General features: G+C 26.2%; 1 protein-coding gene across 2 annotated transcripts in view; it reads right to left on the bottom strand.

The window, feature by feature from the left end:
* Positions 1–7,916: 7,916 nt before the first annotated feature.
* Positions 7,917–26,374, bottom strand: part of LOC142322942 (putative metabotropic glutamate receptor mgl-1) — a 376,797-nt gene continuing 358,339 nt past the window's right edge. For both annotated transcript variants that reach the window (XM_075362034.1, XM_075362035.1), the window contains 5 exons: positions 23,131–23,469; positions 19,557–19,757; positions 16,944–17,196; positions 10,983–11,066; positions 7,917–9,003 (listed from right to left, as the gene is read on the bottom strand). In XM_075362034.1, coding sequence (XP_075218149.1) covers positions 8,876–9,003; positions 10,983–11,066; positions 16,944–17,196; positions 19,557–19,757; positions 23,131–23,469 — 1,005 coding nt within the window. In that variant the 3' untranslated portion in view covers positions 7,917–8,875. The remainder of the gene's footprint in view (positions 9,004–10,982; positions 11,067–16,943; positions 17,197–19,556; positions 19,758–23,130; positions 23,470–26,374) is intronic.

Here is a 26,374-nt window from a genome sequence, read left to right as displayed (position 1 = left end):
TCATTGTTCCATAATTGATGTTTTTTGTGAGATTTTAATGGGGCTAATTTTTCTGCAATTTTTTTAAGGTTGTTGACTAGATCTTGAAGTTTATCCATGATTGTTATTTTTTCGTTCGCTTTGTAATTTTCATTCTTGATTAGTTGGATAGGGTTCATTTTTCTTTTAATTTTAAGGGCTTGGTTTTATTGCTTTTTTGGGGAATAAATTTAATTTTAATTTTGACTACATAGTGATCTGAGCCTGTATCTACTCCTCAGAGGACTTATGTTGTAGATCTCCTTGTGGGGGCGTTTGTCCATGAAGACATGGTCTAGTTGCCATTCTCCTTTAGTGTAGTCAGAGTGTTTCCAGGTTTGGAGTTTTTGAGGTTTCCTCTTAAAATATGTGGATTTTTTGATTAGGTTATGGTTTCTGCAGAGATCAACAAGTCTCTGTTCGTTTTCTTTTGGGCAAGCCATTTTCTGATGATGTCGCAGTATCTTCTTTCTCTGCCTAGTTGAGTATTGAAGTCTCCAATTAATTTTTTAACGTGGTTTTTGAGGGTGTTATTTATAGCTAGGTTGAGTAGATCCCAGAACTTCTCTGTTTCTTTACAGTCTTTTGGAGAGTTATTTATATTATTAGTGGGTGAATGGGCATTTATTATGAGTTATCGTTTATTATGAATGATCCTCCATTTATAAATTTTCATATTTTTGTGCTATTATTATTATTTTTTTTTGTTATTCAACAGTATTATGAACTTTGTTTGTTACTGGTCATACATAGATGTTTGAGAAAATAAACATGTTTCCTCATCAATATAACGCTACTGTAAACAACTGAATTTGCTTTATCTCTTTATGGCTGATACTGTCACATGAAGCCATGAACCACAAAAATCAGTATTTTATCAATAGTGGTGTTTGAAAAATGTTCATTTCTATGTAATTACAATTTTCCTGAATATTTTAGTTAGGACATTACTGGAAAAGTGTGGGTAGCAATTATGCAACAATAAATTACTATATGTAAAAAATTCATGTCAGGTTGATGTCGGTTGTCTTTAAACTTACCATGCATGATCTTTTCAAGGTTTACTATTTTTAGTCTTTCTTTAATATGGTTCTTTAATTTTAGGTCTAACTTGCTAATTCTATGCCTAGGTTCCCAGGACCTATATAATCAATCTTTCCTTTGTATGGTTTGGTAGAGATTATTTACAAGTGGACTTGCCTTAGGACTCTGCTTTTTGGATGGAAGCAGCCTCCTATCTCTTATACACTTTTCATTAGCACACTCCAAAAATTGAAGCTCTCTGCCCAGTCTACATTGTAATTTTATATGGCTTATGTTTTAAAAATAAGTATATATTCACACAATCTGTTTTCATTTAATCTAATCTACCTTACTATAATGGTGTAATAACATTTTCTTAATTATTTAGGTTAACCTACTGTGTTAGTTAACCTACTGTGTCTAATTTTTAAGATGTGTAAACATGCAATATGGTTATTGCAGTAATTTTTGCGCATATATTTATTTTTGATATAAAAAATATTGTAGAGAAATTAGATATTTTATTGAAATATTATGAGAATTCATAAGTTTCACATAATTAGCAAAAATATTTGTAAGCAGAGATTATTTTTAATAAGATGTATTAATTTATCAAAAAATTTATTTTTCAGCAAAGTATAATTAATACCATCCTACACTATTTAATTTCTTAAAATATACGCTAGTTAATTAGCAAATTCATGTTTCATTGTGGGTAGTTAGAAAAATCTAATATACTCAATTTGTTTATTCACTTTAATTTAAAAATAAATATTAACTGTCAAAGATTAAACTTCAGTAGAACTTAATAACTTACCTAAAAGATGGAAATTATATCCGTTTTTTGGCTAAACTCCTATCAGTTGGATAAAATGAGATTTATAAATAGTAAAATTAAAAACTAATATTTATAACACTTTCACCAGTTTTACTGGGATTCTTCATAAGTGGAGAGAGATTAGCCCTACCATCCCATAGTGAGAATCCTGAAAAAATTGTTTATCCTGATTATATTTTCTTTTGTATTCTTATTCATTGATTGTGAAATTATTTATCATATCAGATACACAGTTATTAAGTAAACAAGAAATTAAAAAAAGAATCTTAATGATGATTTAAGCACAAATTTGAGTAAGGACCTAGGAATTCTGTTTAGAAGGAGCTTTAGCACTGATAATTGGAAGTGATTAAGTGTAATTATCCCCAAAATTTGGTCCGTGCAAATAAAGAACTTATTGAAAAAAAATTCTCATAGTCTCTCTCATTCCAACTCTGATTCTTAATCTGCAAAGGGGTCTTGCAAGAGGTGCCAGAGGCATCTCTTGCAAGACTAAGACCTTCAACTGGGTTGATTGTCAACCCGATGGAAGGTTGGGTAACTAACAAGGAGACTGCTGAGATAGTGAACCAGTTTGTGCAGGGAGTATTCTCAGTTCAATCTCACAAACTGAAGGCCAAAAGAATTTATTGGATATTTCAGAAAGAAATTTCTTAAAAAATGTAAAAAGTGAGGTGACGGTTTTCCTGTAGAGAAATGGGAATCAGCAGAGTTGCTTTAAGAAGGGAAGTTTTCAGTGTGATATAGTACTGAGCCTGAACCTCACATAGCTAAATTCCTATTATTAAAATTAATCAAGAATAAATACCATACAAGTTCTTAAGAATTGAATGTCAAAATAATTTGAGGAGATGTTGAACTTGGAATGTGAAATGTTTGTTAGAAAAAGAAATGGAGCTTCTAAAGAGACTTAGGAAGGTAGGAATGAAAGCAAAATGAGTTGAAGAAAATGGAGTAATAAAGTAGGTAAACATAAAGAACAGACTGTTGTGGACTCATAAGGTGACATAGATGATGAAGAACAGACTTAGGCTAGGTTTGACTTAGGCTGATACTAAGGAAGATACACAGTGAAAAGGAGAATAGTATTTATTTTATGAAAATTCTACACTACAAGGTAAAGAGGGTGTAAATAAGTAACCATTTATGGATGAGAAATATAATACATTTTAAATGGACTTGTATACTTTAATTTAAAATGAAAATTATAGAACTTTTATGCGTTTGAAGTATTTTTTACTCTAAATCAAACATAAAATATTGAAGTAAATTAAAGTTTACTACAGTCATCTTAAAAACTTGATTTTTTTTTTTTTTGTAATATGTCATCGATAAAAAATTAAAATAGAACTCTTATGAGTAAGAAGTCCAATCGATCTACATAATTTAGGATACAAAAAATTTCATTTAATTTTCATAATAACAGTAAATAAACAAAACAATTTAAATATATATATTTTTTTATTTCATAATAAAAATGTATAAATCTTTATTCTTTAGAAAAAAAAATTACACAGAACTCTCAATAAAAAAATTATAGATATTGTCCAATCAAAAAATTATTTTATAAAATTTTATCAGTTGAAAAGTGGTAGATATTTACTGAATTTAGATTTAAATAAGGCAATATAATCTTAATATTAAAAATAATCTAATGAAATAAAATATTAGAATACCATAATAAAGATTTCATCTTAAATTTAAATATTGTTTAAAACAACACATATGTCTGATTTATAAAATAATAATAATTTTTATTTCTCAGTAACATACTTGAATAATTTAAAATAACTAAATGTAATCTTTATTAAAATTATTATTAGTCATAAAAAGTTGCTTGCTAAATTTAATAAATAAGAAAAGAATATATATAAAAATTAAAAATATTAATTACATTTTAATTAATTTTAAAATTAATTAATAACATTTTATAATAATTTATAAAAAGTAGATTGTAGAAAATAAAGTTTATTAAAATAATTATAATAATATAAATAGTACACATTCATTCAATGAATAAATAATAAAATATATATATATATATATTTATAGAATAGTAGTAACAATAAACAATTATAATAATTACAGGTCTTACCATCTAATAGGCCATCAACGTCAGTGTTGTAGTAGCCTGTCTCAACATAAAGTTAGATAATATTATTTCAATATAACAAAAAAAAAAAAAAAACAGTGTTTTTCAAATTTTGATCTGGCTCACTACAGAGATGAATAACTCTTTTTTCATTTAATTCATACAAAGTATTATAACATAAAGATTTTATTTCAAGAATTTTATGGTTTACTAGAGTACATGAGATCAATTCAAAGTTGTTCAAGTTCTGAAAAAAAGTAATAATTTCTAATAAAGCTTTATTACTTTATGATTTATTAATTTTTAATAATCTTCCATATTATCTATTTATTGTTAGTACAACTTTTTGGGGCTTCTTTCCTATCTTAATAAAATGAACCTTTGTTAATTTACATACTGATAAGATAGTGTATATGACAGAAAATTTTCAGGTGTTTGTTAGGTGCCAAAAAGTATGATTTAAAGTGATTTTTAATAAAATAAAAATTCTGGAATTAATAAAAAATCATTATTCTGAAAGCAGTAATAATAATAATAACTTGTTTAAACCTGATAGTACAGTTATTTCACATTATACAATATAATCCATCAAGCTACAGAAAAGAATGCTTCAGTTTATATTTTTAATAAATTACGTAGCAACCTAAAAAATCTCTTGATCAATGTCTGTGAAATTAGATTAACTGCTCCTTTTTACAGTAACAATATTACTGTTGAGGTTTTAAATAATAATTACTAATCTACACAAACCTGAATTTTTTTTACTTTTTATTTAACATAATATTTACCAATTTTTATTTTACTGGGTATCAGTTTTATTTATTTATTATTATTTCTTTTTACAAAAATAATTGCATTGATATTAGTTTATAAAATAATTACTTTAATATAAACCCAGAATATAAGTACTTTTCTATTTTATTTATTATTTCATACTTATTTTGTAATGCTTCTCTAATTCATATTTATCCACAATTTAAAAAAAAATCTTTTAGATAAATGCTGGAGCTGTTTCTTTTCATTATCTGTGGAATAACAAACCTGACTAGGTTTGTTATCATTTCTGACTAGGTTTCTTTAATGTATATCAATGTTATGATTCCAAATAAAAAAAAATTATGTATTAATTGATAATTTACTAAAGAAATCAAAACAATTTTTTTTAGAAAAAATATGTATCCATATTTTTTTAAATTAAAATGATTCTCCATTTCTTACATTATTATTTTATTCTTGTAAATTTGTTTTAATAAAGTTGATATGTATAAAAAAAAGTGTTTTTAATGTTTATATAATTAAAACAGGTTTGTCTGAGTTCAGTGAAACTGTTAGTTTTTAATAAAAAGCACTACAAGAATGTTGCATGGAATATTTTACTTTTATTTGAGTTTTTGAAAAACAAAAACAAAATTAATTTAATTCATTTTTCCTTAGTTGAGCTAATTTACTTATTTTGTCTCTTTTTTTGGATGATTAATTCACCATATAAGCTCAAAGCTTGTGCATGGGTATATGAAATGGAAATTTTGTAGTGTATGAAAAATTGATGATTTTGTACTGCCATGTTTGACCAGCATTCAAACCTGGGATCTCCCAATGAAAAACCAAGACGCTCCACTCTGCCACGGAGATTGGCTATAAGTTGGATTATCTTAGCTAAAAGTTGGATTATGTGATGTTTCATACACTTTCATTACTCTTTTTAATTATAAAGATTATTTAGATATTTGGTAAATAAAAGTGATCTTTAATTAACTTTGAAAAAGAAGGGAGTTCTAATCTCAACCCAACTGATTTTTGTTTGTTTTACCAATCCTCAAGTGTAATCAAAAGTAATGATTTCTATTCCTTTTTTTGTTCTATGATCTTGTATAAATTATTTCCAGATAACATCATTGGAAATATTTTACATAAAAAAAAATACATGATACATAAGTGATTTGAAGATTTTTATTATTTTTCATTAATATTGCTTTGTTTTGGAATTTTACATAGCAAGATTATGTATAACATGAAGTCAATTGTTCTGATATTTAAAATATTTTCATAAAACTTAAGGAATGTTTTTGGAAACATTTAGCTCATTTAACCCTTTTTATGCCTAACTGAAGGGTTTTAATGTTGTCCACTGCATTTCTTTTCATTATCAAGGCACTGGCCTCTCTCTTGCTTTTATTTGTGAATGACTTTGCTTAAGTTAGGAATATATTTATTATTGGTCTATTTATTTTTTAAATAAAAGAATAAATTTTAAACAAGAAATAAATCCAATTTAAAAAAAATATTAAAAAAAAATTATTACTCTTCTTTATATTTTGACTTTTTGAAAGTAATACTAAGTTAAACACAAACAACTAATTACTTACTAATTTGTTAAATTAAATTGTATCCTAAAAAATGAAAGATTAAATAGCATTATTTTTTTTACTTTTTAGGACGTTTTTTCAGTCAGATTTATAATTTTTTAAGTTTATTGCTCCATATTAGAAAAAAAATTAATTTGATAATTATGAGCACATTTTAATTCAGTTAATTAATATGTATTTAAAATAATTAAAAAGAATGATTATTAATAAATTAACAATAATCTTTTAAAATTGTACAATGGGTATTTTGATTCGGATAAAATAAACATCAAAGGAATATTTTATCATATAACATTTAAAAAAATAGGATTGGAGGTTACATAATTTTACAAAAAAACATTTAATTTCATATTTTATGTAATGTTTTGTTTTTTTAGTATTATTTTTAAATTGTTTTTAAATAATTTACTTGATGGTACAGATTGTAATATAATTATTATTTAATCATCACTACTAGTACTATAATTATAATTAAAATTATAATATAAAAATGAGGTAACAATTGATAGAAAATCCTAATTAATTAAATAAAATATATGAAATAAAATCAATAAACAAATTAAATTAACTTCAGTTCTTTATTTTTATTAAAATATTCTATCCTATTATTATATATTTTTTTATTATATTTAAAAAATGTACAAAAACATTGGTATCCATTTTATATAAAGGTGATATGCTCGATATATAATCTAATGGACATTAAGAACATTTTTAACATTGAATAATAAACCTTTGAAAAATATTTATTACAATAATCAAAATAATTAATAATGATAATTAATATTATTAAAAGTAGATTGTTGCACATTTTTTTCTAATGGCGTAACATTAAACTTTATAAATATGTAACACAATGAAAAAATCTTACCACTTTTGTTACTGGTCAGATAAATGTAATTAATATATTGTTTTCTTTGAGAAATAAAAGTAATATTAAGAATATGTTCTAGTAAGAATTTCTTACTAACAGAAATCTTTTTTGCAGTTAAGTTTAATAAATAACCTAACCTTTCCAGTTCTATATTGGTGAAAATAGTATTTATCTAATATTTACTTATTAAAAATAACATGAATGAACTTCAAAGATACGTATTAAATAAATTTTAATTTCTTCAGAAGAATATTTTATAAATTATGAAACAAATATCAAAATGAAAATATTAGAACTAAAAATTATATAATTTAAAAATACAATCTACAAAATATCTTTTACAATAAAATATAAGAATTAATGAATAGGAAAAGTTCTTCATAAATAATAAAATAAATTTTTGGGAGAAAGATTTTGCAACTTAATATGAAATTTTACATTGAGAAATACAATGATTGGACTGATGGTCTGGTATTTGATGTCAGTTAATATTTTACTAATCATACAACAGTTTAAACAAAAACTTTATGTAGTAATTTTTTTTAAAACTCGCAATAATATATTTAATAGGTAAATTGTAATTTGAAATGCATGCAATTAAAATTTTAAATTTAAGAAATGAAAATACATTTTATAGAATAGTAAAAGAGCAGAATTTGATAAAAATTATGAAAAGAAATAATCTCGATTAGGGATATTCTCTGAAGAAGTTGTCTTCAGAGTATAATAAAGGGAAAATTATAGGGAAAAAGAGGAGAAGGAAGAAGAAGATTAAAATGCTTACATATATCAGTAAGAGGAAAAGAAATCTAAAGAAATTAAAACAATTTCAGAACTGTAAAAAATTTAGTTAGTTTTATTGAAACAAGTCAAAAGATAAATTCACCAAAGCAAAAGATGCAAGTAAATGAAAACTTGAAGTTTGATAAAAAATGAAAAATGCATATATAGTAATATGAAACAAAAAGGGATCTGTCCATGAAAGTGCTTAAACTGTGAAATAGAACAACAGATTTTACCAATTTTGAAAAGGGAAATCAATGAATACATTTAATAAAAAAAGTAGTATATCATTGGCAAAAATATGTTTTTCATTATATGTTTACAGTAAAGGAGAGGTGGGTAGTGTAAAATAGTATTCAGTTACTGTGTGTTTTTCTTGGCATTAATCTTTTTGTATAGCATAGGAGGAATATGCCATCATTTTTTAGTTTCAACAAGCAGGGAAGGTCAGTTGATGAAATACTACTTATCGCATGTAAAATAGCTGATGGTATTACCAAAATGACTAAGTGTGTAACATTATTCATGAACAACACCAAATAACAATAATAATAATAAATAAATATCGAGCATAATACTATAATAATCTTTTATTTAATAAAATAAAACATTATTCATGGTATTCATTCTTACACACGCACACAAATAATTTTTTTTTATTAAAATTTATCATTTAAATAAAAATAGTACCTAATTCTTAATTTAAATTAAAAAATAAATATTACTGGTTGAAAAAGTTTAAAATTTACAATATTCACTAATCACAATATAGCACTTTAAAAATATATTTTAACAAAATTTGTTCGTTGTATTCTTTTTTCTTTTTTTTCTTATATCGTTTCTAAATTTAAGCATGGCTAGCATGTCATTTTTTTCCTTTTTTAATACATCATTCCAGGATGAACACCTCCTCTTTGAAAAAACACATTAGGATTACTTGATAATGTTGGTTCCAGTGTTGTATACATATTTGCTTCAATATTTGTATTTCCACCTACTCCAGCAGAACCTAGAATTAATTTTAACTAGTTATTAATCTATATAAAAGATATTAATTATAAAAATTAATGGTAACAATAATAATAATAAATGGTAGTTCTACTAGTAAAGCAATCAAATTAATATAAAAATAGTTTATTCTTAATTTTGGCTTAGGATTTTTTTTTATCACTCATGTTTAATGCTCTCATTACTGATTCATGCAAATGTTTGTAGGAATCATCCTTTAAAATAAATATAAAATCCAATACATACTACTTGAGTGCCCACAAGCTTTCTCTAAACCTTTTGATAATATCGATTTCTGAAAATATCAAGCTTTGTGGAAACTTTGTTAACACCATGAGAAAAAACCTCAGATGCAAGTTTTTATTATTAGGGAGGCACAAACTGTAGTTCATTTTATTTTTAATTTTAAATTTATAAATAATAATCTAGATTAATCTCTGTTTAAAATTGTTGATGGCTTGAACAAAAATGAGTTGTGAAATTTATGTTAGATGTTGGCTGCCTTTATGTAAGTTATAAGCAATCTGAAAAGAGACACAGGTCCCCCCAAAAAAAAAAAAAAAAAAAATGGTGTAGCCACAAGGTAAACAAGCATTCCATGCCATGCTAACAAGAGGAGTGGTTTTCTTTATCATCTTCAACAAGCTAAATTGAATATACTATTACATAATAGCATGCCAAGCTCCTCTAAAATGCAGGAAATATTCAACCCTACAAACCTCCATTCTATTCATAATAAAGGTTAGTGGTGTGGTGAGACATTACTACTTTCAGAGAAAGTAATGCAAAAAATTTCAATTTGCACTTCAGTTGTTTTAAATGAATCACAGCCATAGAAGGCTGGGGTATTTGTAATTATAAAGTAATAAACTAATGTGGAAAACAACGTGTAACACACAGTAGAAAGAGCTCTTTAAAATGTAAAGAAAGAATCCACTTTAAACCTTTAAGAAAATCAAAGAACAGTCAAAATTATAGTGAATCGAGCTAGTCCCTAAATATTATTACTTTTGGTTGGTAGATAATCTGATTTACAATCTTATTTATAAGAATTTGCTTTTGATTTACAATACTATCCATAACAGTTGGTGGTGAATATTTTATAAGATTTTTAATTTTCTAATGACAAACAACAAAATTTAATTTTATAAATGCTTTTTTCTTACTGATGGTAAAAGCAGTTCAAATCACTTTTGCAGTTTTCTTCATTGACACTACCATTGATGTTTTGTACTATGATTACAAAAAAAAATTTATATTTAAACTGGGTCTGTTTGAGTTAATTTGTTGTGTTTACATATTTAAAATGTTCAAGCGTATTTTTCTTCCAGGCAAATTTCACTCTAGTTCCTTTTGTTACTGTAAATGTCTTACCATAATTTACGTTGATTTCTAACATTAACTATATAATGTATAATTATTTTCTATTTAAGTAAAATATTTATTTTTTAAAGTGGAGTAATTTGCCAGCGTTTATAAGTGATCAAAATAATGTAGAAATATCATTATTTAGAAATATCACATTACAGTTTATCCAGGAATCAGAACTGAATGATAGAGAAATGAAGAAATGTGTTTATATTAACAGTCATTAAATGAATGCAGTAGGTCATTAATAATGTTACACAAATATATGCAATGATATTTTTACCTGTTGTGATGAGTTATTTAACTTATTCTGAATAAGAACAAGCTGCATTAACTTTTATTCATTATAAATTTAAAAAATCCTCTTCTAAATTTTCATATTTCCTGAATATATTTTTTTCTTTGGTACTGTTTTAATTTATGGATAAACTACAGATAGTTTTTAAAAAAACTAATAGTTACTTTAGTTTTTTATAGATAGTTTTATCTTATTATTATAGTTTATTATAGATAGTTTTTTAAGTAATTATAATTAATTATTTTATAATTTGAAGCTAAACTTTAATAGAAAATTAAAATTATGATTGATTAAAATAATTAAAGGTTACATACTTGGCATTCCTCTTGATGGATAATAACAATAAGGGTAATAGTGATGCCCATAACTGGGCGGTGGTGCTACAAGTGCAACACGATCTGAAACAATACCAACATAAACATCGCTTCATTATATATGATTTATTTACAATATTTAAAAAATACAGATCAGTATAATTCTGAATATTTAAAAAGATATAATTTAGTGAGGTATAAAATTTTTTAATTATTAAAATTAATGAGTAAAAATTGCTGATTAAATAGTAAGATTTCTGTTTAAATATTATCCCCTAATGTGTTTTCTTAGGAAGCAACTAGAATAAGAAGCAGAGGTTAGAATTATGATGTTAACCTTGCATGGATGATTATTTTAGCTTTTAGGTGAAGTCAGTCATTGCCTTCCAGTGTTTTTGTGTAAAGGTTTTAACACTTACATTATATTATCATTTCAACAGAATATATAATTCAATGCTGTTACATCAAATTTTGCCAAAACCTAAATTGTACCTACAATAAAATATACGACATCTACTGACAACACTGAGTGTTAAACAAGTAAAAGAATGGTTTAAAAATTGACAGAATTTTAGTCGAAAAAATCAGCAATATTTTAGATCATTAACAAGTTTAAATATCAGATGATTTGGAAAAAGTTTACATTTTAATCTGATCATCAGAAAAATTGTTGATGACATTGGTATTAGTGAAAACTCAGCACATGCAATTTTAATAGATGATAGAACTTAATAAGGCTAAAATTTAAGCTGAATTACAATTAATGAAGTACATGCACAAAAAATCGTATTACATGCATAAAGCTATAAAAAAAAGTTACAGCTATTTACACATTCAATATAAATTTATTTTAGCAGATAAAAATGTTGAATATATACATCAGGTTAAACTGATATTTTATGAAGTTTAAAACATATATAAAGATATAAACAAATAGATAATAAAACAAAAATTCAAACATTAGCTATGTTCTTCTCTAAAGTGGTTATAATGATATTTGTTTCAAAATTTAAACTTGTGTGACACACTGAATTAATTGTATAATAAAATGTTTTTAAAAAACTTACTTTAAAACATTTTCAGTCTGTGACCATCTCAGCGACTCAAATAAAGATGGTCAGATAATGAATCATTGAGGATAATCATAAAGACAAAAGAAAATATTTTGGAGTAAGTTTTTAAAAATATTTTATTATGCAATTTGGTTTGGTGTATTGTAACAGCAGTTTAAATTTCAATTTTACCCATGTTACCATTTTTATTTTACCCAAGATGTAACATTCCTGATTATGTGGCTAGAGTTTTAAATGAAACAATAGTATTTCTGTTGCCCAGAAAGAAAAATTTCTGAGTGTTTTATACAGTGAAAAGTTCTTGTGGAATGATCTAATTGATTTCATTTGTAACAAAATCAAGCTGTTTTGTTCTAAGCACCTAAATATAATGCTTAGTATCATTATTAAATATTTATTAAGCCTACATATGTTCTCATATAAAGTATAATATCATTTCTTGGACTCTCTTAAAAAATCAGAATGAGTTTTTAAGATACAAAAATGGGCAGTCAAAACATTATCTGGTGCCCTTAAATATGAATCATGTAGACCTATATCTAGGAAATTAAATATATTAACTCATCCTTGCTTTATATTTATAAATGTGCAAAAATCTTTGCTAAAAAATTGGTCACTTACTCTTAAAAAATACAATACCCACCTTTACCAAATCAGAGAACTGGTTTTTGACTAAATTAACTCAAATGGTTATCTTGTAATATTTTGGCTTATGAGAAAGAGCCTTACTATGCTATCATTGTCATTTTTAATAAATTGCTGAACCATTTGAAAAATCTGTTTTTGATCACAATCAGCAGGAAACATAAATATGCCCAGCTAAAAAATAGTCACCTTTAAAAATTTGAACGTAAGCAGAAATCTTTGGTAAATAAGTAGAAAATGTATACTTTAATAGCTAGTCATAAAATAGAAAAATAATCAGTATACATAAAAATGTATTTTAAGTTTGTATGATGGTGTTTGAATAATATTATTGTAAAAAAATAAATCCATTTTTTACAAGACCAAAAATAAGTTATAACTGTAAGTTTAAATACATGGATAAATATATCCTGATTATATTCAAGCTATTGCTGGCTTGGGTAAAAACTAGAGCTCTCCACCTCCCTTCATCACTCCTGCTCTACCTCTTGCCTAATGTATCTTTTTCTCCTCACACTTTACTTAATTCCATTTTCTATTTTACCCTTAGATATCCCAAAGGTCTCATTCCTTTCACACTATCACTTACACTTCCCTGCCTGCTACTACCTTATATCTATATTTCTCACCCATTAAAATATTATGTTATTATCTTTCCTCTTTAATTTTTCTTTTACCTGCCTCTTCATCTCCATCATCAGTACTGAGCAATACTGCACATAAGCTATCTCCCTTTTTCACTCCACACCTATGGTGTATACATTTTGAAATTAGGTAGTTTTAATTATGAATGCTTTTTAAAATATGACAGGAAATAATTTTGTCTTTGTTTTCTATTTTTTATTTAGAGTAGTTTTAGGGCATTTTTAACTTTCAAGAAGATATATATAAAAGAATGGATTGTAAAATAATTCCAAATTGATTCTCTAGAATTATAAAAAGAAACCATAAAATAAGTAATTGTGATTTTAGGTTATTTTGTTTTAGTTTAATAGTTCGTCTGATTTATATCAGTCTAACCACTTGTATGACTTGTAAGATTTTTTCTTTCATAAAGTTAGAGGACAGCTATTGGAGTCTAGTGAATAAAGTTAATGCAGAGCAAAAAAAAAAAAAATATTAAACTGGAGATTTTAATCTTCTAGAGTGACTCAATCAAGTTCCTTCCAGATAACTTAACTGGATGGATCTTTTAAAAAAAATTATAAAGTGAAATAGACAATTAGAAGATTATTTGCTTGTTATTATCATTATTTAGTATTAGATTTTTATAGTATAAAGATGTGAAACTTGAAATTATTTTGGCATTTAAAGTAATTTCATGTGGAACTTTAAAAAAATTAATTAACTTTGGAAAAATTGAGCTAATTTCAAACAGCCCTAATTCATGTCCAATAGTAGTTTATAAAATTATTCCTTGCAGTCCTTTTCCTACTTTTATCAAAACACAAATTTCTCACTTTTACATTTGTACGATAGGTATTTTTAATTTGGTATACATTTTGTAAGCTTAACCATAAATTAAGAAAAAACAAAAGTAAAAGCACTTTTAATAAAATAAACTTTAAAAAATAATATTTCCTGCAAAACAGAATAGAAATCAATAATATTTAATCTTTAAATTTTAGCTTTTTTGAAATTGGCACTAAATTAAGGGTTAGTAATCTGTTGGTAGGTTTTTTTCATTTAGATATTAATTTTAAAGACACAAGCTTTAAAGAGAAATTACTGGTTATAACCTCAAACATGCTACAAAAATATGTTCTTATAATTGAAGAAAGTCAAATGTAAAAAATTATAGGTGAAAAAAAATCTGACCTTTGTTGGTAATCAAATCCAAGACAAAATGTATTATGTTTTAGTGCTTTGTTTTTAAGCCTATTTTATTTATTAATTCCCCCCCCCCCCTATATTTTGGCCAGCTAAAGAACTGCACACTAATTTTCATTCAACTTTCTTTTAATCTTTTTCATATTTTTTCATTCTTGTGAGTTTTCTCTTCGTTCTTGGGTCCATTTTTCTCCTTCTTTTTGGGAAGAGAATTTGTTCCACAATTCCTTTCATGTTTTTGAACATTTTTCTCTATTTTTAATATTTTGTGCGGTTATTTGTTTCTATTTTAAATCTTTAGAAGTTTCTGCAAATCATTTTAGTTCCACTTCTTTATTTGCTAAGTGGTTGAAAATTTTCTTTGTTAATCTATTGTAAGAAGACCAGTATAGCAGGCCTGAGTAACGGATTCCTACTAATTATTATGAAAGTAATAATTAGTACAATAATTGGAGAAATCCAGAAAGGGACAAAAAGGAGAACCCTTTTTGTTAAGAATAGGTCCGTTTTACAATCGTCTTTTGTTATACTGCCCTAACACACAATAAACACCTGTTGTATGGTGAGAAGAGACCAGGTTTGGAATTTGAGGAACAAAAGTGTCGATCAACTGTTCTCACGCTTCGACTTGGGTCCAGTCTGACAGGTAAAGAGGCTAGAAGTATAAATAGCTCTGGAAGACCAGCTAAAAGAGAGTTCTATTAGAACCAGTCTGTGAGGCATTATGACATCAATCCTGCAAGGGCAGATCTGTGAGGAGTTCAGCGAGGGAGGCTGCAAGTTGTGTGGGTTCAGCAGAGTTCTATTAGTACCAGTCTGCAAGGCATTACGACATTAGTCTCACAAATTCTGTTTTGCAAGACATTACTATGTCAGCGAGGAGAGAAGACTACAAGTTGTATGGGTTCGGCGGAGTTCTGTGAACCAGTCCAGTGATATATTACAACATCGCTTCAGCGAGGAGAGTCATGGGCGTGAGAGAGTGTGAGATGTCAGTCCAGCGAGGAGAGTCTTTAATCCAGTTCAATACAAGTAAGATGATGCCACGAGTAATTCCAGTAACCAAGAAATACTATCGATGAGTTACAGTAAAATTATAAGTGTATTAGTGAAAGAGGTAATGCAATAAACTTCATTCATAAACTGTTGGGTAGATAGCAAAGGTATTTGCAAGTGAACACTATACAATTGTTTGTTAATACAAGACTAGTAGTTAAAAAGGATTAAGACTAGGAGTTTCCTTTGTTAATGGGTCTAGTTTTCTATTTGTCTACCTGGAGTAAATTTTGAATAATTATTTATTTTGAACTCTATCTTGTCTGTAATTTGTATGTATTATTTATTAATGACTTTTATCACTGTTTGATGTGTAATATTTTGATTGATAATCTTTGTTGATTACACCCTGTTTTTATGTCATTCTTACTGTTTTGATTATGCATTATGTTATGTACTTTGTTACGTATTTTTATGTTTGATTTGTTGTTATTGACATGTACTATTATTATCGTTCATTACTATTATTCTGATTATTATTGTAGTTGTAATTACTATATTAATATTTGTGTTCATTAATGTTTTATTATTGTCACTTATTATTATTATTGTATTTATCATCATTGTTATTATTATTAATTTGTCTGGTTGTAATTATGAACATTTTAAACAAGTAAACTGTAATTATATAAACATTCTAAATTGTCAAACTCTTAATATCCTAATCGAGCTGTGAAACACACGACACTATTATTATTCATTCTGTAAAGGAGGCCATAAAACTATAGTCTTTTCCTTTTAATTATATTAGAAAATTTTTCTCTTTGTTTATGTAGTTTTTCACTGGGTTGTATTTTCTAATTTTCCCGCCTTTTTTGAAAAAGAATAATAAAGTCTATTATTATTATTAAAATCACAGTGAAATTATTTGTTGCAGGGAAGCTTACTGAATATATTTTTTTATAAGATGATAATTTAGTAAGTATTTAAATCTGTATTAATAAATTTATTATTATTATAAATTTTTATTTATTAAATTAAATTATATAAATTATATTTATTTTTTATTAATTATTATTATAATTTTTTATTATTATTTTAGCTTGTGAAGATATGTTAGCTTCTACTTTAGCTAGTTGTAATAAGTACAAACAATTGACTTACACATCATATTACATAATATGATCATTTTAATTATATATATATATATATATATTTATAATTAAGTACTCTACAAGTAAACTGTATACCAGGAAAAAAAAGCAACATGCATGTGTTAAGATAGTTGTAATTAATGAAAAAGTAAGATCTGTACCAAAGTGATTTACTGTACATATAATAACTAACATATCTATCAAGACCAAAATCTCCCCGTGTATAAACAATAAAAGAAAGTGAAGTGTGTATGAATACTAACAGGTGTACGGACCTCCGTATGAATTGACAGCTGGCTGCTGATGATGTTTCATGGGCTTAAAATGAAAAAATGATGGAGATGCCCCACGACTCAAAGAACTAAATTTTTCATCTCTATCTTCAACATACATTCCTTCACGACCCATTGCAGCCAGCTGCCGTCCTTTTGGCATAAACATTATTAGAAAAACTATTAATGCACTGCCACTTAAACCAAATGCTAAACACGCATCTCTGTTTCTTTCAAGTACCACCTGAAAATAAAAGAAGAAATTCTAAAACAAAACTAGTCAACATGTAAAAACTGATAAAACAGAAAAATACTGTTAAACTATTGAACCTACAGTGTGGATTAATATAAATTATCTGAATATTATAACATTATGTTACAGGAAATTAAATATTTTTATAATTTTGTTTAAAATTTCTGTATTTAAGAATCACTAAATATCATGAACTAATTATGTTTTGTCCAGAATAAAACAACTTTGTGAGTTAATTTGTACAGCAGTCAATGAAGATTGTCACATCAGCAAATGAAAACTTTTGAAGTAACTTTTATTTTATCTACTTCATTTAATACAGGAATGCTTTCAAGGAAACCATCACTATCAGCTTACATACTTTTTAAAAATACACATAACTGTTACATCTATTGTCATGTGCACCATTATTAATATATCGCCCTGCTAAATTATTAAGACCTCTTCCTAGCCAAATTAATCAGAGGTCCTTTCAAATAACTTCCTCACAGTTTTTATTATGACTATTATTAATGTAAACAGGCCACCAACTTTAAATACAGTCTGATGATTCATTAATCTACTTGTAAATTTGTAAATATAAATGAGATTATTATAATAAAACTTCCTTTGTTATTCTGTTATTGATGATTAATATTATTATTACTAAAATTGTGGTTTTTCATTAATTTTTCACTTAAATATTACTGTTATCATTTTTTTAATATAAAAATTAAAAAAAATAATAATAAACTTTCTCTGTGTTCAGTATTGTAACCAAACAGTTATAACCAACCTGTTGTGGCTCACTGAGAAATAATATTTTCAAGAATAACAAGCAACTCATAAGAGACTTATTAGAAAACATGAGAAATGAAATGGTTCCTTGTGTCTTCTTCATTGAGTCTAGTATGTGCAGATCTGCATACTAAGCAATATCTGAATGATATTTGGCTCTACAAGTAATATTTTCTCTTCATTCATCAGAGTTAGCTGTGTAGAGTATATTACCTTCAGCAAAAGCAACACAGAATAGTGCCTCAAGTGTTTTACAGATGTAAGAAAGAGTCAGTCAAAGAAAGTAAAACAATGAATTAATGTACACCCTTTTCTGTTGAGATGGTGTATTACATACACTGCCTCTACTAGTTGCAGAAAAAGTATATACAAAAAATAATAAAAATAAAATATAACAAATAATATTTCAGTTAACACAACTTTATGGGTCAGCTTTAATAGCCAAGATGTTACCATTCGTGCTACAGAGGCCAGCTATATGCTTAACTTGGAAACATAGAAAAGATACTTGTATGAGGATTTGAAGTATTTATTTGTCTGTCTCTTTTTTTAAGATTATAAAATAATAATTTTATCTACTCAATAAAATAATTTCAAGGTTTGCAAGTCACTTCAGTTCCAAGAAGATATTTTCAGTTAGATCATGGTATTTAACAACACAATAATAAAAAACCAGGTAGAATCTATGATCTGAAGAAAAAAGTCTTTATTCCCATTATAATCAACAAGTCACAACAAAATTTTGGATTTGTAATACTTTTGTTTATTTACTAGAGCTAGCACATTCTTTTCTTTTCTCTTTTAGAGTTTCAAGAAATTCTTTTTATTTTGAAACCTACTCAATTTTTTCCTATGTGATTGAATTATAATCACTATGTTAGATATCATAACCAAACTGGTTGTAGATTTAATATGAGATACACTTATTCCAGGTAATGTTATAACCACTTTCAAAATGAGTATTAAACCTGTACCAAGCTCAGTAAAGAAACTGAAGTAAAACAGTTTTCCATTGTCCTCTTCACTGTACTAAATTAGTTTTGCATGTTAACAAGCATGCCTACTTAAATGCAGATGAGATACTGAAATGTAGGTTCTGCCTGACAAATGAAACATTCTTCCTATTTACCATTGATACCAATTGTACAATGAACATCATTACTTACAGAAAAATCTATTCTGACTAGTGATGCTTGTACCTCAAATGCATTACGTGCATTATAACAATGTAAAATTGAGACAAATAGAGTAAAGCATCAAATTAATGGCTCCTTTTTTGGGAAATGCATTATATAAACTGTTTCTACACAGTAGAATATATTACATTTTTTATACCAGATGTATCATTAAAATTACAAAAAAAAATAAATTTATCAACTTTTTCTTATGCTCTTTATTTACACTGATGTAAAGAATGCACATATTTAAAAACAAATTTAGTTCATTGACTTTAGTAATAACTATAAAAATTAAAATAACATTTTAAAAAGTATTTATTTATTATGGATACAATACCAGATAATATATTAACAAAAGATTGTTTAAAAAATTAAATAAATAAAAGAAAGTTTTACCAGTCCACATAATGCCCAGCCTAACCAGACTGGAATAACACAAGCCACTGCAAGTCCAATAAACATTGCTTCTCTATAATTATCACGAATTCCACGTGATTTGATTGCAAGAACAGCAACCACAAATATCAAAAATACTGTATAAACCAATGATAATAACAGATGATGATATGGCGTATGACAGGCTTGATGTAACCCAACCTGTAAATTAAATTAAATTTATTAAAAGTATTTATTATAGATTACACTAAGTGTAGTGTGATAAATTACATAATAAAAAATTAAAACATAAATATATATACAAGAACGACCCTGTTTATGCTTCCATTGCTATTTTTAATAAATTTACCAAATCAATTAAAAAATCTTCCTACCAATTTATTTAAAACAATTAAAAAGATTTCTTTTACAGAAACAATATTACAGTCAATGAATTTTTAAATAATACTTATAAAAAAACTAAAAAAAAATCATGAATTTTCTTTATTCTGTTCAACATGTATATTAATATGTGTTCCAATAATTTTCATTCTGAATTGTGAATTATTTTGGAATTATTTTTTTTTTAATTTAATAACTTCACTTCATTATTTTAAATTATTTCATATTTTTATTTAAAATATATAGTATGAACTTTAATCACATTTATTTTTTGTGTAATCGTATATTTAACTGTGTATTCTGTAACTTATAGAATAAAATATGACGGAAAAAATGATAATATGAATGACATAAAAGTGATGTATTAAAGAAAATAAATTGTAATCTTGAAATAGTAAAAAAATTACTGATATACTGCAATTTGTTAAATAACTACAGAAACAAACTATGAGAAGTATTAAGTGTACTTCTGTTTTGCAATAATATAATAATATTATTGCAAAACAATCGCTGAACTACTGAGGTGGTTTAAATGAATAGGTTTCTGGATTCAAAACTGACCTTTTAATGAAAACCAACCTAAATTTTAAGTTCAGAAGACTTTGCTTGTGACCAACATATCAAAATATCAAGTGCATTTTAAAATGGGGATTAAGTGTAGGTTTTTAAATTTTGTTTTTTAAAATAAAGATGTTATATCATGTTTGAACTGTCATTGTTGGAGAGGAGCATATTTTGTAAATATAGAACCACTATTTGTTGCTCAGAAACATATAATTAGATTCATTTCAAATAAAAATCAATGGGGAAAATCTTTTCTCTTTTTAAGAAACTTGATTTGCTGCCTCTTGTTTATGTATATGTTTACCAGCATCCCTGTTGTTACTTTGCTGCTCTATATCGTTACTTCTTTCCCATCGCAGTCAATTTTTTCTTTTTTTATATTTTTTCAGGTAACCAGAGGCAAGTGCAACCAACTGCATTGCACTCCCACACAGTGGGAGTGGCTGTGTTGGTTGAGCAAGTGTGCTGTACACCTTTGCACTCCTTAATTAACTGAAATTAAAAAAAAACCCAAAAATGGTTTGTAGAAATTTATCTGAAGAATATTTGCAAGCCCAAATCTATTAGATATCTGTTTAGTATAGCTGGAAATGGGAAAAATTTGCAATCATTGTTCAACAATTTTTTTACCTTTCTTCACCCCTTCTCGAATTTTGAAAAATCTAGAAATTGGGTTTTAGATATTCACATGAAGATTACACACCATAAATCAAGTTGATATCTTCATTTGTTACAGAGAAATTAAAAAAAAAAAAAAAAAAAAAAAAAATATATATATATATAGTAAATCTCATTTTTACTCCACTTTAACCCTTTAAACTTGAAATTTCAAAAATTCCTATCTTAGAGTGCACTAACACCATAAGAAGAACAGATGTGTACAAATTTTCATCAGTTTACTTTTAGTAGTTTTTGCTGGGCGCTGATGAGTCAATCAGTCAGTCAGGACATGTTCTTTTATATATATACGTATATAAGAACAATGATTAAAAATTTACATTTATATTTTATTAGTTGATTGCACTTATCTCAATTGCTGTCATCAGCTACTAAAACTGCTAACAGCAACTTTCAACCTTTTGCAAGGATCATCAAAAATATTCACAGTTTTACATTTGTGATATGCTGATGACTGAAGCAAACATTAAAGTCAAAGCTGCTAGCTGCTACTTTGAACAGTTGGTACAAGTAAGACATCTTGAAAAATGATTGAATAAAAAAAAATAATTACTTTTCATTATTATCTAAATTTTTATTTATTTATTTTTTTCATAAAAATTTTCAGTTGTGTGAGGAAGGAATGATTTTTTACTTATTTACTTGTAATGGTAGTAATTTGATGTCCACCACTAACTGTGGTGTGTAATGATGAGCAAATCACTAATCTACTGTTCATTACATTTTTTAAATTTCCTAATTCACTGAAGTATTTTGTTGTACTAAATATAAATGAATATTTCTACAAACTTCCACAAGTTATATTTTAAAACTATTACTATGTTAATCAATTCAAAATTAAAGCTAATAAAAAGAAAATATCATAGTGTAATTTCTATCAGAAAGAAATCTGGAGAAATTTTTTATGATGATTGGTCAGTCATTCTGATGAGTTTCTTATTCTTGTCATTGAATGCATTTGTTGTTTTGTCTTCTATTATATCTTATAAGTTCTTATAAACCAGTTGTCTAAACAGAATTTAAAAAAAAAATCATTACTGGTTAATATTAGATTTTTATATTGTTATGAAATATTCTAATGTCATTCTAATATTTAGGGCATTTTTATGTAAAAACTTCAAGAAGTAAGAGTAATTTAAGTTAAATTTCCTAAATGTAAAAATATGATTTATTTAAAAAAAATTCTTTTGATTTTATTTGAATGTATGTCTTCAAAATTAAGATAAAAATAATATATATTTCTGAACTTTATAAATCCTTATTTTGCACTGCAGAAGTCACATTCTTTTGCTATTTTTATCAAAATGCAGTTTTCTCACAACCAGTTTTGTTTTAACAAGCTACATTTTTTTTATTCCTACCAAAATTTACAAAATAATAATATAAACTTAAAAGCACATAAAAATGAATAATTTTTAAATTTTATTTAAAAATGACACCAACTTAGAGGTAATTAACATATTAATAATTGTTTTTAATTTGTTGTTATTATTATTGAAGTTTATTTTACTGAAGTCTCATTCCTTCAAAATGAAAGGATTACGGAGGAGTTTGATGTAGTTTGTAAGGTTGATTATTATTTTCCTACTCCAATTGCTTAAAGATCTTATCAATGAAATTGAGATGCATATTTGGTATATCTAAGCCGTCTACTTCAGTAATATAATCTATCCTGAGGTAAAAGTTACACTACTTTATGGAATGTAAGAGGAACTGTTGTAGAAACCATCCGACAGAAAGCAAAAGAGAAATTTTTGTTACCAGGTTAAAGTGTTTTAAATACCAAACAAATGAACAAATATTTTACCTTTCTCTATTAAATCCTAACCTAATATCTGTAGTTGGACACTTTCTTTAATTTAAATATTTTATAATCCAGATCATGTTTGCTTCAATTCATTTCTGAGCTGTATAAAATAAATGTATAAAATTTCGTAAAAAAACGCCTTACCTGGATGACTTTTGGAGGGTTGTTAATAAGCCATTGAGCGCCGATGGCTAATTGGATGAGAACAGCAAAGAAAAGTAAAAGTGCCTGGTAAGGGGCTGGCAGATAAACACCTCCATTTAGGGAGATCAGAAAGACACATTTGACTAGGAGTGTGGAGAAGACAAGAGAGTAGGCCAGTCCAGCACCCAATCGAACTCCAGCACAAGTAAGAACAGTTGGTTCAGCAGATAAAAGGGCCGCAACTGCAGCACACAGGAACAATCCAAGTAGTAACATTTGGCCTAGGAATAGATGACGTCTACTCGGCGTTGTTCTCCACGTCTTCATTAGCACAAATACCTGCAAAAAATAAAATTTGTCAAAATATTACAAAATAAATTGTTAATCTAATCTTCATAAAAATTTTACTTTATTATTTTTTTATATAGTGTACAATAAAGGAAAACTATTTCTATCACTAAAACGAATTAACCAACCAAAATTTTTATTACTTTAACTTTTGACATCTCTGTATAAAAAATCAAAAAATCATGGATTATAAATGAGCATCTATTTTATTTTTATATCTGCTGAAAATTTTGATCATTAAATTTTTGAAAAATATGTTGCAAAGTGTAAAGAGTTATTGATTTAGAGGATTTTAATTTAAGAATTAATTGAAAATTTTTACTGGTGTAAATTTTTAACTCATGAAAAAAAATAACACAGTTAAATGGTTAACATATTAGCTGCATACTAAATCTGCTGGTCTTAGGTACCTTTTATTATAAATTGTTTCATCCATCTCATCTCTCTCATTTATACATCTGAAGCAGATTTAAAATAATTAGGCTATATAAATATATTTTTTTTTTGTATGACCTACAAAAAAAAATGCTTTAATATTGGAAGGACAGGTAGAAGGAAAAAATTATGAAGGCAGGCCACGTTTGGAATATGTAAAACAAATTGATAGGGATGTAGGATGTAGAGGGTATACTGAAATGAAACGACTAACACTAGATAGGGAATCTTGGAGAGCTGCATCAAACCAGTAAAATGACTGAAGACAAAAAAAAAATGACCTACAAATAGAAGTTTTACAAATTTTAAAATATCTTTACTGTTTACATCTTTGTAAAGATGATCAACTTTGGAATACTTTAATTTAAGGAGAACTGCATAAAATCTTTTCCCTAGTCCGAGTTAGTATCACTTTCAAACAAGCATTATCAGAACTTTTACTGAGAGTAATGAGTGTTTTCATGGCATTTAATATCATGGTAGAATTTGGATTAAGTTTTGAAGGATTTTTTTTGTTATTAATGCTTTTGAAGAATGTGTGATTTAAATTATACATGTTTAAAATGTTTGTAACTGAATTAGATGTATTTTAAGTTACAAACATACTTACAAACAATATTATTCTTACAATCTGATGATTCTCCAACGTGTAGAATATTTCAGGAAGTAGCATTTTGAAAACTGATCGTTGGAAGTAAGGTAAAATACCAACAACATAAGTTCCACATTCGATAAACTGGTTTCTATGGGTCACTGTAGTTAAAAATAATGATGGATACAGTATGAGGATGTTGTTTATAAGTGGTTAATGAACATAAATGTTAATACCATTTAAAATTTAAAAAAAAATTCTACATAATTAATGTAATTTAGCATGTACTTTAAAAGAAATCAACAATATAAAAATCCTTAAAAATATAATCCTAATATCAGCCATTTAATGAAATAGAAACACTTTATACACCAGTATCAGTCTCTGAAAAAGTTTGCTCAGATTCAGGTAAACTTAATATAACGTTAAACTTAATAAACTTTAATGTCAAATTAACTTTGGTTAATTTAACTTTAAATTTATATTATTAATTCATTTTTTTAAGTTGTTTACAAAAAAAATATTCTGTTTAAAAATGTTATATATAAATAATAAATAAATAATTGATTCAGATCAGAAGATAATTTATAGATTTCACAGATCATGTCAAGAATGACAGGTGTGCTATTCCATGGACAATGAAAAGTAACTTCTCCAGCATTTAATCTGGAAGAATTAAAGAAAACCAAGAAAAAATGTTGATCATAGCAGCATCTTAAAGTATAAAATTACTGAACACAAAAAAAAAATTGCTGTACTATGTATTAAATCAAAAATAATAATTACATAAGTTTATACATAAATACATGAAAAAACATAAATAAAATAGGTACATAATAACATAATAATTTTGAAAAGTATATATATCATTTGAACATGTAAGAGTGGAGGCAATATGACATAATTTATTAATGTTTATTAATATTATATCTATTTATGAACAATAGATTATAGAATTTTTTGTTATTTAATTTTAGTTCTGGTACAATAATGCGTAATGTTTTCTTAATTTTAATTAAATGTTGCATTTTTTCGATGAATTTTAATTATTTTTAGCGACTTTTCAAAGAAAAGCACGATATTACTTCACAGTGGGTTTACTTGCACAGTGGGATTGGAAGGGGTGAAATTGAATTTTGTTTAGGTTTTGAGGTATGAGGAATATGAAAACACTATTCACTTAAAATATAATTCCTATATATATATATATTCAGAAAATATCAATTTAGCCACCAAAACACAGTAACAGAAAAATCTAAATAAACTAACTCTAAAACTAATTCATACCAATACTTTTTTTTTGTATTTGTTTGATGTAATTATAGAATTGTGTACCAACTACTGATGCAGGATCGAAAATCGACTATTGTATTAGTTTTTTTAAGTTTTTCTATTACTGTGTTTTGTGGGTTGAGTTGTTATTTTTTGAATTTAATTACTGCAATGGTTGAAGAATTATTTGAATCTTCAAAAAAAAAAAAATATATATATATTTTTTTTTTAGTATATATATATATATATATATATATACATCACCTATGTATAAAATCTATGGCTCTAAAATTTCTAAAACTACAGTGTCAATTCCATGAAATTTACATATGCTGTAGAAGTATATCTGAAGTTGAGCACGTGAAAATTTGATGAAAATCACTGAAATATAGAAATACTGGAATGGGAACTGCCTATGTCCAACGTGAGCGGAAAACGAACGTGAGACAGATAGATTTAGAGGTGTAGTTGTCATTGTCGCACAGTGCAGCGCATGCGCATTGTACCTAACGTACCGTCCCTTCAGAAAGTGATTCCATAAAACTTAATTTTTGTTAATATTAAGTGATAAAATAACTTGCGATTTGTGATGAGATA

The sequence above is a fragment of the Lycorma delicatula genome, chromosome 4, assembly GCF_047948215.1.
Source record: "Lycorma delicatula isolate Av1 chromosome 4, ASM4794821v1, whole genome shotgun sequence".
Taxonomy (NCBI): Eukaryota; Metazoa; Arthropoda; class Insecta; order Hemiptera; family Fulgoridae; genus Lycorma; species Lycorma delicatula.
The sequence above is the reverse complement of the archived record's forward strand: the minus strand, read 5'-3'. Positions and strand labels throughout refer to the sequence as shown.